We start from the raw sequence: 13,425 nt of genomic DNA, 5'->3' as shown, positions 1-13,425 counted from the left end.
AATTTCTCAGATCTGTACAGACGAGAACACTTTCTAACTGGTTTGTTCGTCAGTCTGTCTTTAATTGCAACATGACACGAGCTCGTCGATTACCCCAAAGTTCATTGCTTAGAACAAGCCTATACCAGGCATCGCTATTGTCCAATCGTGATCTCCCACCATTCATTTTCCCTACTCGCAAAACGACTCTCGGCCTCGCGTTGCCGTCGAAGTTGCCCTCGACTTCCCCGCTTCCCTTCGAAACTATCCTCTCGCGCGCTCGCGAATCAGTTAGACGAAGGCTGAGGCTGGTGTGTTGTGCCACTTCCGGTAGCAGGTGAGAGGCTGGCGCAACCACCCTCGCCGGAGAATTGCACGATCCGCGAGGAGAGCCGGACGACCGTGCGGGTGAGCTGCGCCGAGAGCGAGTACTTCGACGCGAACACGGCCACCTACGTCCTGCAGGTCTTCGACGCCGACACCAGACGGCTGCTGGCGTCCGCAACGAGCCTGACGCCGAGCATGCTCGAGGTGACCAATCTGCCGGCCGAGAGGAGCTCGTCCGGCCTCATGCTGTCCCTCAGGATCATGACGGCGCACGCCATGAGCGACGCCACGGTCCTCCACAGTCCGCACTTTGTTCAGGAGGGTAATACCAATAAGGAGCACCACCGTTACCCAGGTAGGGCCCAGATACACAATGGATCGTCCTACCAACCCGCCCGCACCCCTGCCCCTCACGCCCCATCCCCTCGCCCCCCCCCCCCCGTTATTGTGTCCCTGATGGTGCTTTTGCGTCGCGATGAGCGACGTTGTCGTTGTGTTCGGGCGAGCTACAAAAATCGATTATCGTCGATTCTTTACCACTTGTACAATTCAAATTGTCCTTCTCCCGGCCGGTGACGTCTTGGAGAAGAGTACCGTCGCATCGCGTTCGCGAGATTCCGAAATCAAACGAACTCATACTCGCGAGAGATATGTTCATCCGAGTATACTCGTTCTACTATCCGTTTGAATTTACACCGTTCGAATACTGCTGTTTCCGAATTATCCCTAAGGCTATCAGTAATAGATATGAAAATCGTGATGCAGTAAAATAGATCAGAATTATGTACATAACGAAGGAGGAATAAGCAGATATTAGGTCGTCTGCGATTTCTGTTTTTATTTCTAGCCATTTGAAAGCCCAAGTAGTTCGTTTGTTTTATCTTTTGATCACATCCGCTTGTATGCATGTAATTGCTTCTTGCGATGTCATACAGTAGTTTAATCCTTTACGTACTTTTACGTCTCCATTCCCTCAGCTTTAACCGAACGGTGATATAGTTTTGAGCAGTCAGAAAATAGTATCTTCGCGTGAAATTTATATAGAATAATAATTTACAACTATGTCGATTCTCTTATTATGCGAATTTATCTTTTCTTTTATAAAATTCTGCAGTTCTTGTTTTGAGCAAGCAGCTCGAAATTTACTTTTAAACTGGCGCTATCTTTCCATGTCTTTGTTTTTGAATAGATTATAAAAATTTCTTTCTATTAACCAATTTATTAGTCAATAGTAGTCTCGTCTATACGTCTATACGGTCGGTGGAAGCTGTTGCGACGAACGCTTCGTATAGAAAAACGTTCTATCCGAATCGTGCAACGCGTGCCGTAACAGACTAATATTCTACACAGCGCGCGGCGATTCGTTCGCGATGAAAATGCTCAGTCGGTGGAAACTGGAAACCGCCCGACAAGTCAACACTTCGGCAAATTCATCACGAAGTATCTCGAAATTTGCATATTTGTTTTGCGCACGTACCACAAGTTTTTTTTTTTACCACGTCCATCGAGGAACTGGAACCGTCGAGTTAAAGGCAATCACCAAGGGAATTCCGCAATTGACTTGCGGAATATATTGTTACACTGTTTGTACGATACGGTCAGATCTTGCATGCGCCAGATTCGTGTTAGCGTTAAGCCACGTGGCCGTTGTTGTAAGAAAATTTTCCTTGATCAGGCTTAGTAGATGTGTCTTGTTACCGCCTATATTAGTTGCGATTATATTTTGAGTTTCTTCAACTACTCAGACTTCCGCTAGCGGATTTTTCTTGCATGTACTCGTGACTGTGTATCCTCCTTAATTTTTCCATATTATGTATATATAAGTTAAGATACAAGAAGAAAAAGTGCGTATGAATTAAAAAGTACTGCTGATGCTTTTGCATGTTAATTAATTGAATATAAACTTTTCTCTTTGTTTTTTTTTTTTAATGTAAAGTTTAGCGAACAGGGGAAAAAAGTTACAGTCTGTTGGTGCGATGTCACCGTCGTACATTTAATTAAAAATGTTTAAAGGGGCGGCTCTCTCTCTCTCTCTCTTCGTTCATATTTAAATGCAGCAAATCCTTATGCTGCAATATTTAGAATATCATAGAAATCATTTATATATCAAATTCAATTTTATTTAATAAAGCGCGTTAATGTGTTCGTGTTAATGTCTGAACACGTTGTGTGACAGACATATGATCATATTCTTTTCATTCCTCTGCTGCATATTAATCATATTTAATAGGTGACATAATGAGAGATGAAAAAAAATCTAATTTCGCTAGACGTTTCCGCGAGGCGCGCGTACTACAAAAATATATAATACTTAGTTATTTCAAAGTAATTATAATTTATAATTTATTCGGCTGTATTGTGAATATCTTTCGTCTCATTTAAAAATTTATCAGTTTTATATCTAGTTTCACATCTATGGCATAAGTGAAAATTGGAATAAATGAGAAATATTCACATTAACTTTATTAAATCCGTATAAATGTAAAATTCGTATACCATTAAATCAACATGGTCGCTGTCTCTATAAATTTATTTCAAAAAGCACAGGAAGCTATAAATTTCTAATGATTTATTACGTGGCATATTTTCATATGTGTTTCCTCTATTCTGCGAAACATTCTTATAAGTTCAAGCGGTGCCTCCGCGTGACAAGCATTACCATAAATGAATGTAATAATCCACTATCTTCCGCCGCGTTTGTTAGTTTTCGCGATGACACCCATGGAAAATCGTTTACGTAAACAGTCCCGACCAACGCTAGCGCACGGCGTATTTCGTACCCGGTAACGTGACGCGTGTACTTGATCTTAAATGCGATTATGCGATTATTGCATTACACTTTAGTCACTGGTCATGGATATGTACGAGCGATGTTACGACACCACGAAGATAACCGGTGCGGATACGCTAATCAAAGGTTTCGCCGCTTTCTTGGCGGAAGTCGGTTTACCCTGGCGCATCTAGCGAGCAGTTAGCCACGCGCACGTGAGAGCAAAGTCGGAAGAACTTTCGAAGGGATACCGCTAAGGCGACCGCCGTGTACGTGTAAATCCTGTCGAGAAGCATTCATCCGAAATTGCTCTGCGGCCAAAGCCCAATCTTCCAGCTTGATCTTCAGCGGCGACGTACGTGAATATCCCTCAAGTATCGTGAGAAATGTTATCCCTAAACGGACGTGTCGAAAACTATAAAACTTGAATGTGCAATCACACGGTCGCTTGCCCTCTGTACGTTGACATATTTAATTTAATAAAAATTTTAACTCGGTAATCGGTAACGTATTCTACGAAATGTATCGAGGCATCTTGCTGTATAGACTTTATCGAGACACTTTAAGCGCATTTACGCGAATTCCAATGTTTTATTTACTTGCAATGTTTCCGCAACGCTAGACAGCAGGCTGCTACGATCAAACAATCTTAAGCCTCCCGAATGAAGTAGATTCTGCGAGGCAACGTTAACGTGTAGCACGAGGGAATTTCAGGAATAGCGCTTTCAATTAATCTTTCGTAAATTAATAGATAAGGTCACCGAAAGCGGCTTAAGTTCGAAGACAATGAAGCTGCACGTATATAAGTGACGCGCACAACGGAACGCGGCGTTATTGTACCAAGAGCTCGAGTCATGCACCAGAGATTTGTTCACATCCATCTATTGTATCATGAGGTGTTTCGTAAGACAAGTCCGGAATAAATCTGGAAGGTCTAATTTAAATTAATCTGGTGTTCGAAGACGGTTACATTTGTCTCGCTTCATTTTATGACTACAAAAAGTTCGCAAACATTGATTGAATATGGCACACATTGCGTGCTTCTTGATTTGTATCTATTTTATACAAATTTATTCAATTCAATACAAAACTCCGCAATTAAGGCGCGTTCGGGAAAATCTTTAATTGAGAAACCTGCTACAAAATGACAGATGTTACGAAAACGTCAATTAATTAAAGATCAAAAAGTATATATTTGATTTTCTGTATAACGAAAACATATAAGTTATTTTTTTATTATTTCCGTTATCTTTTATTGTATCCGCTATTACGAAACATGCTGTTCTTCAAGTTTAATTAAAAAACTCGATACGGTTTCTTTAATTGCAAACAATAAAATTCTTAACCGAGCATATTATATTTCAATACATATATAAACTCTCGCAAAGAACTTCCGTCCATGATCATTCCCTATACTATTCTTCGAAACTGCGTTCAAGTAAAAGGATATACTTGAAGATTCGCAAATCTGACAAAATAGATTTTCCGCGCACGTACAGAAGCATGAATTCAAATCGTCATTAGCTTAGTTTGATAGCCGCGAATGTTGACGCATCCTTGGCTTTAATATTACTTTGGGAGGAAGAGGCGGCGGGGGAGAAAGGAAACGGGGCCCGGAACAAGGACGAGAGCCAGCGGAGAGGCATTCATTTAACAGAGTTCGCGGATATAAGTGGGTTTTGATTAGCCTCGAACTTGAGTATACCGCAGGAGAGTTGAGAATGGAGTGCATTTGAATCCCAAATTCATTGCTAATGCGGTTGTATGATCTATGATCTGCGCAAACACTCGACGACTGCGTATTTGAGAGGGATTATTTTTCCATGAACCTCGGGCTTCACCTCTTACGGAAAATGGCGTACGCGGATTTGGCATTTCGCTGAAAAAGTCGCGAAGCTATCGCTGGAGAATCGAATTTCTACTGGCTAAATATCTATCTGTTAATCGCAAAAGCGAGTTTTGTCGGATTTTCAACTTTGTAATGATCATCACGTTTTAAAACGAAAATAACTGAAAATATCTGCGAACAAGAGAATGAACCTTTAATAGAAGCCATACTCTGGATAAAACCCGGGATAAAATGCAGAGAATTTTAATTTACCGTTTTATTTCTTTTTTTTTTTTTTATATTCCGAATGAATTATTCGGATGTTTAGCGATGCTCGGACGGATATTAACAGCCATGGTAGTAACAGAAGTAACAACGCCGGGACAATATAATTCAATTATTTCTAAGATACGGGCAGCAGGGGAGAGGTATTATAAATTCTCATTGCATTCCGTAAATCGATCAGGAAAGGTCGCGATAAACTCCGGGAATATTACCACGTAGGTAGATTCCAATGCGAAGCCGGCGAAGCTGTCTTTATGATCGCGTCACAGCTAAGAGAAAACCTTATACCTTATATATACGCGCATTTTTTACGACGATATTTTTTACGGTCTACGCCGCACATACGTACACATATACCTATGCGCATACGCGTACCTATCGCGTGTGTATTCCCAAGGTATCAGACGCGTACAGGGTACTTGTAGGATGCTACGCTTGCGGCCATGGCGTTCCCGCTTCCGAGTTGGATTTATGTTGCCAGCTATATACTTTCCGCGGACTTTAATCGCACGCGAATAAAAGGATCCGAATAAAGGGTGCATCCGTAAGATCCTCGCGGTCGAACACGCGGGGCGCATTCACCCCGTCGTCGTTCGTTTCTTCATCAAAGGATGTTGTCTTCCTCGAGCAACCCTTAAGTTTCCCTCTTGTCGAACGAGTAACGACCCCCGACACCGTAGGCGAGCGAGCACCTGCATTAACTCACGCGATCGTCGTAATCTGTCACAATTTGCATTTATAAATTTACGCGCGACACTCGCTTATAAATATTTCCATCACGCGAGACGCGCATATATTTTTTTTCCTTCCTTTTTTCACGAGCTCGTGTCGCAATATATTTTTTCTTAGCGAACATAGTAAAAAAAATTATTTGTATATAGTAAATTAACAATGAATGATTATTGTTAATTATTGTCGACAAAAGTTGTCGTAATAATTATTGGCAGCAGGAAAAGAAAAAAATTACACGAGAAGAGACATGCGGTGAGTTCTCTGCGAAAAGATCAAGCGCCGCATTTGATTTCTCGCAAATCTGGGGCAACGCGATTGTCTTGATTCGGTCAGTCGCGATAAAAAGTAGTCGAACTGTAAACAAAACTCGGAGCTTTCTCCCATAAGGATTACGTACCGTGATCGTACAAAAGACACGGCAAAGCCGCTTTTGTTATCGAAAATGCTTTATCCATAATCGAATCGACATTCACGAAGAAATCGCGACGTAGCAAAGCAGTTTCCTTTATCGCGTTTTATGCATTTTCCGATCTTTGTTAACACATTTCTCTTGCAAAATATGCAAGATAAGAAATCACTTTTTCGATATCCTCGACGGAACGCGTAACGACGTCGTTCCTTTTGTATAATATTTAAAGATTGGACAAATCACTTGTAGTTTCCGGTAAAAACGGGCAAGAGAGGGGGGGTGGGTATAAATTTCTCATTGCATTCCGTAAATGACCCAAATCGTGATAAACTGCAGGAATGATTAGGCAGACTCCAACGCATATGAAAATATCTTTAACTTTAATATATATATCTGTAATACTTAATTTAAATTTAAATAGAATATTTTTTACGAAAAGTCTCTATTATCTGTACTGATTATTATGATGTTTCCTGCACTTCTCGGTCGAGCGACAATGGGGATAGTTATTGTAGTATAAAATTCAAAGGATCGTTATTGCAGCTACTTTACTTTCCTTCGCGAAATTCGACTACTCTCCGTCATTATTCTCCCCCTTTCTTCGTATTCGCCCCGAAACAATTGGACACAATTTACAGCCCTCACGCCAGTTATGCTGTCGCTGTCTGGTCCGCTATTGGGCGCGGTGGTAGGAGCCACGGCGGGGCTGCTCCTAGTGATCTTCGTGATCGTGCTGGCTGTCAAACTCCGCTATCGACCTCGATCTCAGGAGGACTCTCATGACGACGGCGGCATGGCGAACCTGGCGGCGTCGGGGACCGGCACCTCGTCCCCCCATGACAAATCGTCGACCTTGCCCCTCAGTGCCGATAGCATCGAGAGCTTTGAGAAGAATCCCGATATAATACCACACGCGAACGGTAGGCGAGAGTACCTGTCACTTCGCTTCGCAGCATGCTCCTTGATCTGGTTTATCCGGTGATTGCATGATAAACGCGCCCCCCGTGTAAGATAAATCGCTCTTGTTATCATTATTAATTGCCGGAATGCTCTTTACCATAAATCAATTCAATCATCAATAGATTATCTCACAAGAGAAACCTCACGAACCCAAAAATTAAAAAAAAATAATAGGTAATATTTTTTTTCAAAATATTATTTATGTGCTTAAGTAGGAGGGTTCTTACTATATGTTTGTGTAAAATATTTTTTAAATACTTTTTGAGATATATCGAGAAAAGCAAAAAACTGCTCTACATACCTCTATAAAAGATGGTTTCATCCCTTATAATCTGTTTTTCAGTTGCAATTGACAATTTCGAAATTTGTCTATTTAATACCTCTTTACGTATGTGTAATCATACTTGTAAACATAATGTTTCATCAAAATCAAAATTTTCGAGTTTGGGAGGTTTCTTTATTAGTAAGAATATAACACTAGCAAACGATGCGTGACTACCATATAAAACTTTGTTGACGGTTTCTTCATTTAAATATAAAAAAATATTTATAATAAGACGAGCTTTTTGCTTTAATTTATTTTATAATTACGCATATATTTATATAACTGCTCGAACTATAAACTCTAAGGCGTAACAGTGATTCCTGTACTTTATTATATCATAGAGAATTCATATGCAGAGCTATGCAAGAGTGCATCACCGCGATACGTACTGCAACAGCAACGTCCGGAAACAAATACCTTCACACCAGCAAACAACGTAAGCTCAGTAATTATGAATCTAAGACAATAGCAAATTTAACATTTAGGAGTCGCAAGTCACAATTAATTTCTAATTATATGTAAGCATTATTGTTTTTATAAAAATCTCATTGAAAGTAAATACAGCTCAATATAACAAATTTGCACTTAATTAAAAATGAAACTATACTTAAGTAACTTTTTAGATCAGACCACAATATTATTTTTAAACGTAAAAAATTGAGCAACAATTAACAATTCGTATTTATCTATTTCAAAAAAATTATATCAATTCTATAATATCTGTATGCCAAAATTATTATAGTATAAAATCTTCGCGTTTTCTTGAAGCCTTTCTAATCAGTTAATTTACTAATTCACAGTTATGACTTTATTTCCTTTTCCCAGCTGTGATAAATCGACTAATCGATTTTATTAAAAATGTGCGTAATCTGATATCGGTTCGAATCCAGATATCGATATGTCCGAATCGGATTCTTCATCGATTAAATTATGTTGTTCAAATTCTGAGAATAATATTGTTCTTAGCAGGGCACCGAGCTAACATACGTCGAATTAGCGCTAAGGGGAAACCGACGAATACCTCCGAATTGCTACCAGCCCGTGCAAATCTCTAGCATCCAACGGCCCCAGCTGCTGCCCATGTCGACTTTGACGCGCAGACAGCCTATCCAGGAGCCGACGATTTACGCGCAAGTCGCCAGTCATTCTAAACCGATTTACGTGCCACCGCCACACCCGTACATGAATCGTTCCAGCGACGAAACTACGGCGGAGACACCGTTGATCGGACACGACAATAAGGTATTAGGCATGAAAAGTGTTCGGAAACGTTTTGTTACAATCTCGACAGGTTTATCATTACGTTTCATCAAGAGTACTTTCCTTAAGTGCTACAAAATTTTCTAAAACTAACTGAGAAAATATAAATTTTGGTTTAAGTACTAAATAATTTAAGTATCCCAAGACCTAGTATTCACCACGACAAAATTAAAAAAAAAACCACTTTGAATCAGTGGCGAAAATGACGTAATAAAAATTTATATAACTTCGTAAAGAATAATTGTAGAGTGACTCTTTGATCGTATACATTTTCACCTTCAGCTTTCGAGCGTCATTGAACTTTCTCGAGAACAAAAGTATCATATTGAGAATACTTGACAATGCAAAATTACGGCGAGATTGGCGACATTGACCTGTAAAGAAAATTGCAAAGGACTCCTAAACTAATTCAGGATTGATATAAGCGCGATGTTGTCGCTTGCAATTAACGTTATTGGCTAACTAAAGATAACACAGTCTTTAATTACGATCTATCTGCCTCTTCTAGATCACTACGATCAGCCATTCGGGCAGCTCAATCTGGCGCACCGACCCGCCGCCTTCCTCGAACGCGCCAACGACATGATTTCAGCAAGCTGCATCGTAATTCACGATTCCATTTCTCTCCTAAACGTCTCTTAATGTTCTCCCCTCCCTTCTCCCTCCTCCCCCCCTCCGCCCCCCTCGAGAAAGAAAAAAAAATAAAAGTACACATCGATCCACGTACGCGTAACGCGTTAAGTGAGGAGGTTCTTCGAAGGAGGCGCCGCGACCCCCCGCCCCCCACCGGTAGAGATTGTTAGACCTTTACTACGAGTGTTATAAATAGAGGATTCGTTCGACGATGAAAGTAATTAATGAAATCGCGCGGAGTATATATATATAATATATATATACACATATAGATTATGCGCTTTACCGAATGATTTGTGATAGTGGTTGGTTGGAGCCGGGAAAAGGGATTGAACTGTTTTTCAACCGTCCGTAAAACTCGAGGCGGAGCGAACGCGCTATTTTGATCCCGAGGCAGAGCGTACGTTCACCGTTCCGTTCCGTCGACCGATCGAGAATTCGTTGTTCGATGAATGTTATCGGAGAGTTGGCAATAATTACGTGTAAAAAAAAAAATGCGCCGTTGTTCCGCGCGGCGCGGAGAACGGTGAGTTCCTCTGCAGTTTTTAACTCATATCTACAATATTCGCGAATATCACTTATTTGATTTTTCCCGCAGAAAAAGTCGACCCAAAATCGATTTAAAAAATTTACGACAGAAATTTTTAAAACATTCTCTGCAATAAAAAGAAGTTATATTCTCTTTCTCGTCTTTTCTCTAAATAATTATCTAATAATAATAATCTAATGCAGAAGTTATTTCCAGAGCTTATTATCGTAAATATAAATTTAGCTAGTAACGTTTATAATTGAACTCTAAAAGCGTTACAATACTAATTTTTATTATTTATCGATATTGTAAACGATATTGAGATATGCCAATATGTCTACTCAAGTTACGTGAAAAAACGAATTTTGGTTGTTGGAAATGTTTGATACGTTGATTTTGACGAGTACTCCTAGATACGAGTTAAAAATCTAAATAGCACTTCGTCCGCCTCTGCGTGTAAATCAAACAACGCCGGTGGAAATAGATGGCGAACGCAACGATTTAGTGTGATTAGTAGGATAAAGTTAGTCGCGCGATTGTCTATTGTTTTGATGATGTAATCCAGCGTCTTCTGTACCGTCCTACGAATTTTCGTTTGATATTATTTTCGAGTGGGTTCATTTATATGTATATGCTATTAAAATTTTAATTGTTGAAAAATTCTAATTCTAGATGTCCTAATCATTATTTTACTATCATTGAACTGCAGTATGTAGTACTTTCAATTAAACAATTTATAGATTTTTAAATAAGATAAAAAATATTTCTTGAAACTACTTTTTATTTTTAGAAATATTAAAGTATATTATGAAATAAATCAAACGATTACACTGAAATTTAATTTTAATGATTTCTAAAACAGATTATTATTAAATATATGAGTGTGTAAAAAATAAATGGATTAGAAAAGAATTAGAATTTATTTCGATTGCGAATCTCTACGATGTAAATCGAAAATTGTCTTTACAATAATTGCACTCTTTCTCGTGATTTTTTTTACCCTGTTCAATCATTTCATTCCCGTGAGAAAGGTACAATCAGGAATTATAAAATAAATCTTTTATTAAAAATTAAAATACGTTAAAAAATGTGGGATGACGCGTGGCTCCGCGCTAAAGCGGATGTTTAGTAATAATAATAACTAAAAGTCCTGGATTCGATTCTGGTCTTCATCCCACATTTTCCTCATTTAAGAGAAAGATTTCCCAGTTAAAGAAACAAGAGAAATTATTTGTCTCTCGCATTTCATGATTTCACGATTTCACGACGCATTCACGGAATATGTTTTAATTATCATTCAAATTCATCAACATACCCCTTGTATAATTTAAACAGAACACTTGTCGGTTTCATGCGGCATTTATTTGTGTATAATAAGGTCAAGCGAAGTAAAATTGAAGCAGATTCGCAAATTTTAAAATTATTTAACTTTCGAAATGAAATATTGACATGTTACAGACTTGAGACTTCTTTCGATATATTTTAACTCATCTACTTTTACGAAGTACTGCGTACGTTTGAGGAAGAAGTACGAACGTACGTTGACGGGCTTTGACGTTATGGCAACGGGAGGAACGTCTTCTTTTTCTCCTCGGTTTTATAGTTACCCGCTACCTGTATAGTACCCTACTTAGCGTAGGCCGTTTTATTCAGAACGAGCGTTATAGAATTGCCCATAGAGCAGAGTAGAAATTCGAGAAGGCGGATGAAACGAGAAGGCGCGATTCCAAGGGTCGCGATCGATCATCGACGCAACTACTGCTCGCGAGCTTCTCGTTGAAATAAAAGACTTGAGAAGTCGGACGAAACGCTACGACGATCACATCCGATAATGATGATGATAATGATGATAATGATGATGATGATGGTGATCATTGTAAAGAATCCGCACGATAGCTTCGTCACGCGCAACACTTTGAGAAGACTGAGCGAGGCGCAGAATTTGTAATGCGCGAAGGTGCCATATAACAGAGACGGGCTTGTTTCTTTTTTAATTTTATTTTTTATTCGCGTTTACCCTCGATCGAATAAATCGCAAATCGTTTCCACGGTTTTTATTATAGCCGGCGTACTGCTGTACTTACGTTCAAGATTGCTGTACGTCGTATGTTACCATTGTTGAGAATCGACGATTGTGTAGAGAAATGATTTCATGCCTTATTGAGTGAGATATTTGAACGGAAAACGAGTTTTCGTGAATGGCCATGGAAAGCCCCTTGGGGAAAAGTTTTAGTATTTGATACGATAAATATGTATAACTGTATTTCCTCAATAAATAATGTAACTTTTCTCTGACGAGTCTTTTTACATGTCCACGTATAAGTGGCGGAAATATTCAGACGTTTCTGTTTTAATGTTTTACCCTGTTTATGAGAGAAAGTAAAAATTTTATTCTGAACTATAAAAAAAAACGTAGAGTTCTTATTTACGACCTGTTTTATTAATATTAATTAAAAGTTTATTAAAATATGGACTTTATAGTTCACTAGAACATATTTAACGGTCAAAATAACTGTTCTAGTGTTGGATTTAATTACAAATAAGATGATAATTTTGTACGATATATGCGATATATATTAGAACTCGATTATTGAGTAGTTATCTGTTTATTAGATCGCTCTAAGCTTTCAGATGAAATTCGAGGAAACATAAATTGATTTGTGATATAGGTAATCGCGCGCCCGTCTCTGACATATGAGTTTATAATGGGAGTGATGTAAGAAAAAGAAACATTTTAAATGAGAGACGGAGAAAGAAAAAAATAGGAATTACTACTTTTCTCATCTAATTTGTTAAGAAAAGAATGTTGAGGACAATTTACATCACTCTCATGCTGATTGACTCATAAGATCGTAGCGCGAAAGCAACTGTTGTTCGAACGAATTCGATATTGTTGTTGTATAGTGTAACTACTACGACTCGTCTCGCCGAAGGCGAGATGACACGTGGCCGGCGCCGATTGTAATAAAGAGCAACGCGTTCGCGTTAATTAACTACTTGTATCCCTTTTCTTTTGCGTTAAGGATAACATTTAGCAATGTTCGCAAGTTTAGTATGAGAACTTCGCCGATTGAAATTTACCTTTTTTAAGAAAAAAAAAGAGTGCCGAACAATGCAAACGTGAAGGAAATGTAAAAGCGTGTAGAAAACCTGCGTTAATCTTTCGGATATTATTTGTAAATGATATCTTGACATTCGTTATGTGTTGTCCCACAAATTCGGATAGCACCGATCTACAAGCAATTTTTATACAGTTTTAGTAATATTCCTTTTTTTTAAATCAGGAAATACGCACAGACTCTGTTTGCATTTAAACTTTAATCTTTGTCTTTGAATCACTTTTCCCCAAATAGTAAGTAATATAACGCACTATCGATTAACAGACTCC

At 38.8% G+C, this 13,425-nt stretch overlaps 1 protein-coding gene across 6 annotated transcripts in view; it reads left to right on the top strand.

Annotated features, from left to right (window-relative positions):
* Positions 1-10,803, top strand: part of LOC112462057 (nephrin-like) — a 240,113-nt gene extending 229,310 nt beyond the window's left edge. For 2 of the 6 annotated variants that reach the window (XM_025027593.1, XM_025027591.1), the window contains 5 exons: positions 317-661; positions 6,969-7,250; positions 7,957-8,051; positions 8,585-8,857; positions 9,384-10,803. In XM_025027593.1, the coding sequence (XP_024883361.1) occupies positions 317-661; positions 6,969-7,250; positions 7,957-8,051; positions 8,585-8,857; positions 9,384-9,461 (1,073 nt within the window). In that variant the 3' untranslated portion in view covers positions 9,462-10,803. Of the gene's footprint in view, positions 1-313; positions 662-6,968; positions 7,251-7,956; positions 8,052-8,584; positions 8,858-9,383 lie in introns of all 6 variants that reach the window. The other 4 variants (XM_025027592.1, XM_025027590.1, XM_025027595.1 and 1 more) reach the window with 4 other exon arrangements.
* The last annotated feature ends 2,622 nt before the right edge of the window (positions 10,804-13,425 follow it).

This window comes from Temnothorax curvispinosus, unplaced genomic scaffold (assembly GCF_003070985.1).
Source record: "Temnothorax curvispinosus isolate PA1 unplaced genomic scaffold, ASM307098v1 QBEX01011959.1, whole genome shotgun sequence".
NCBI classification, from domain to species: Eukaryota; Metazoa; Arthropoda; class Insecta; order Hymenoptera; family Formicidae; genus Temnothorax; species Temnothorax curvispinosus.
The sequence above is the reverse complement of the archived record's forward strand: the minus strand, read 5'-3'. Positions and strand labels throughout refer to the sequence as shown.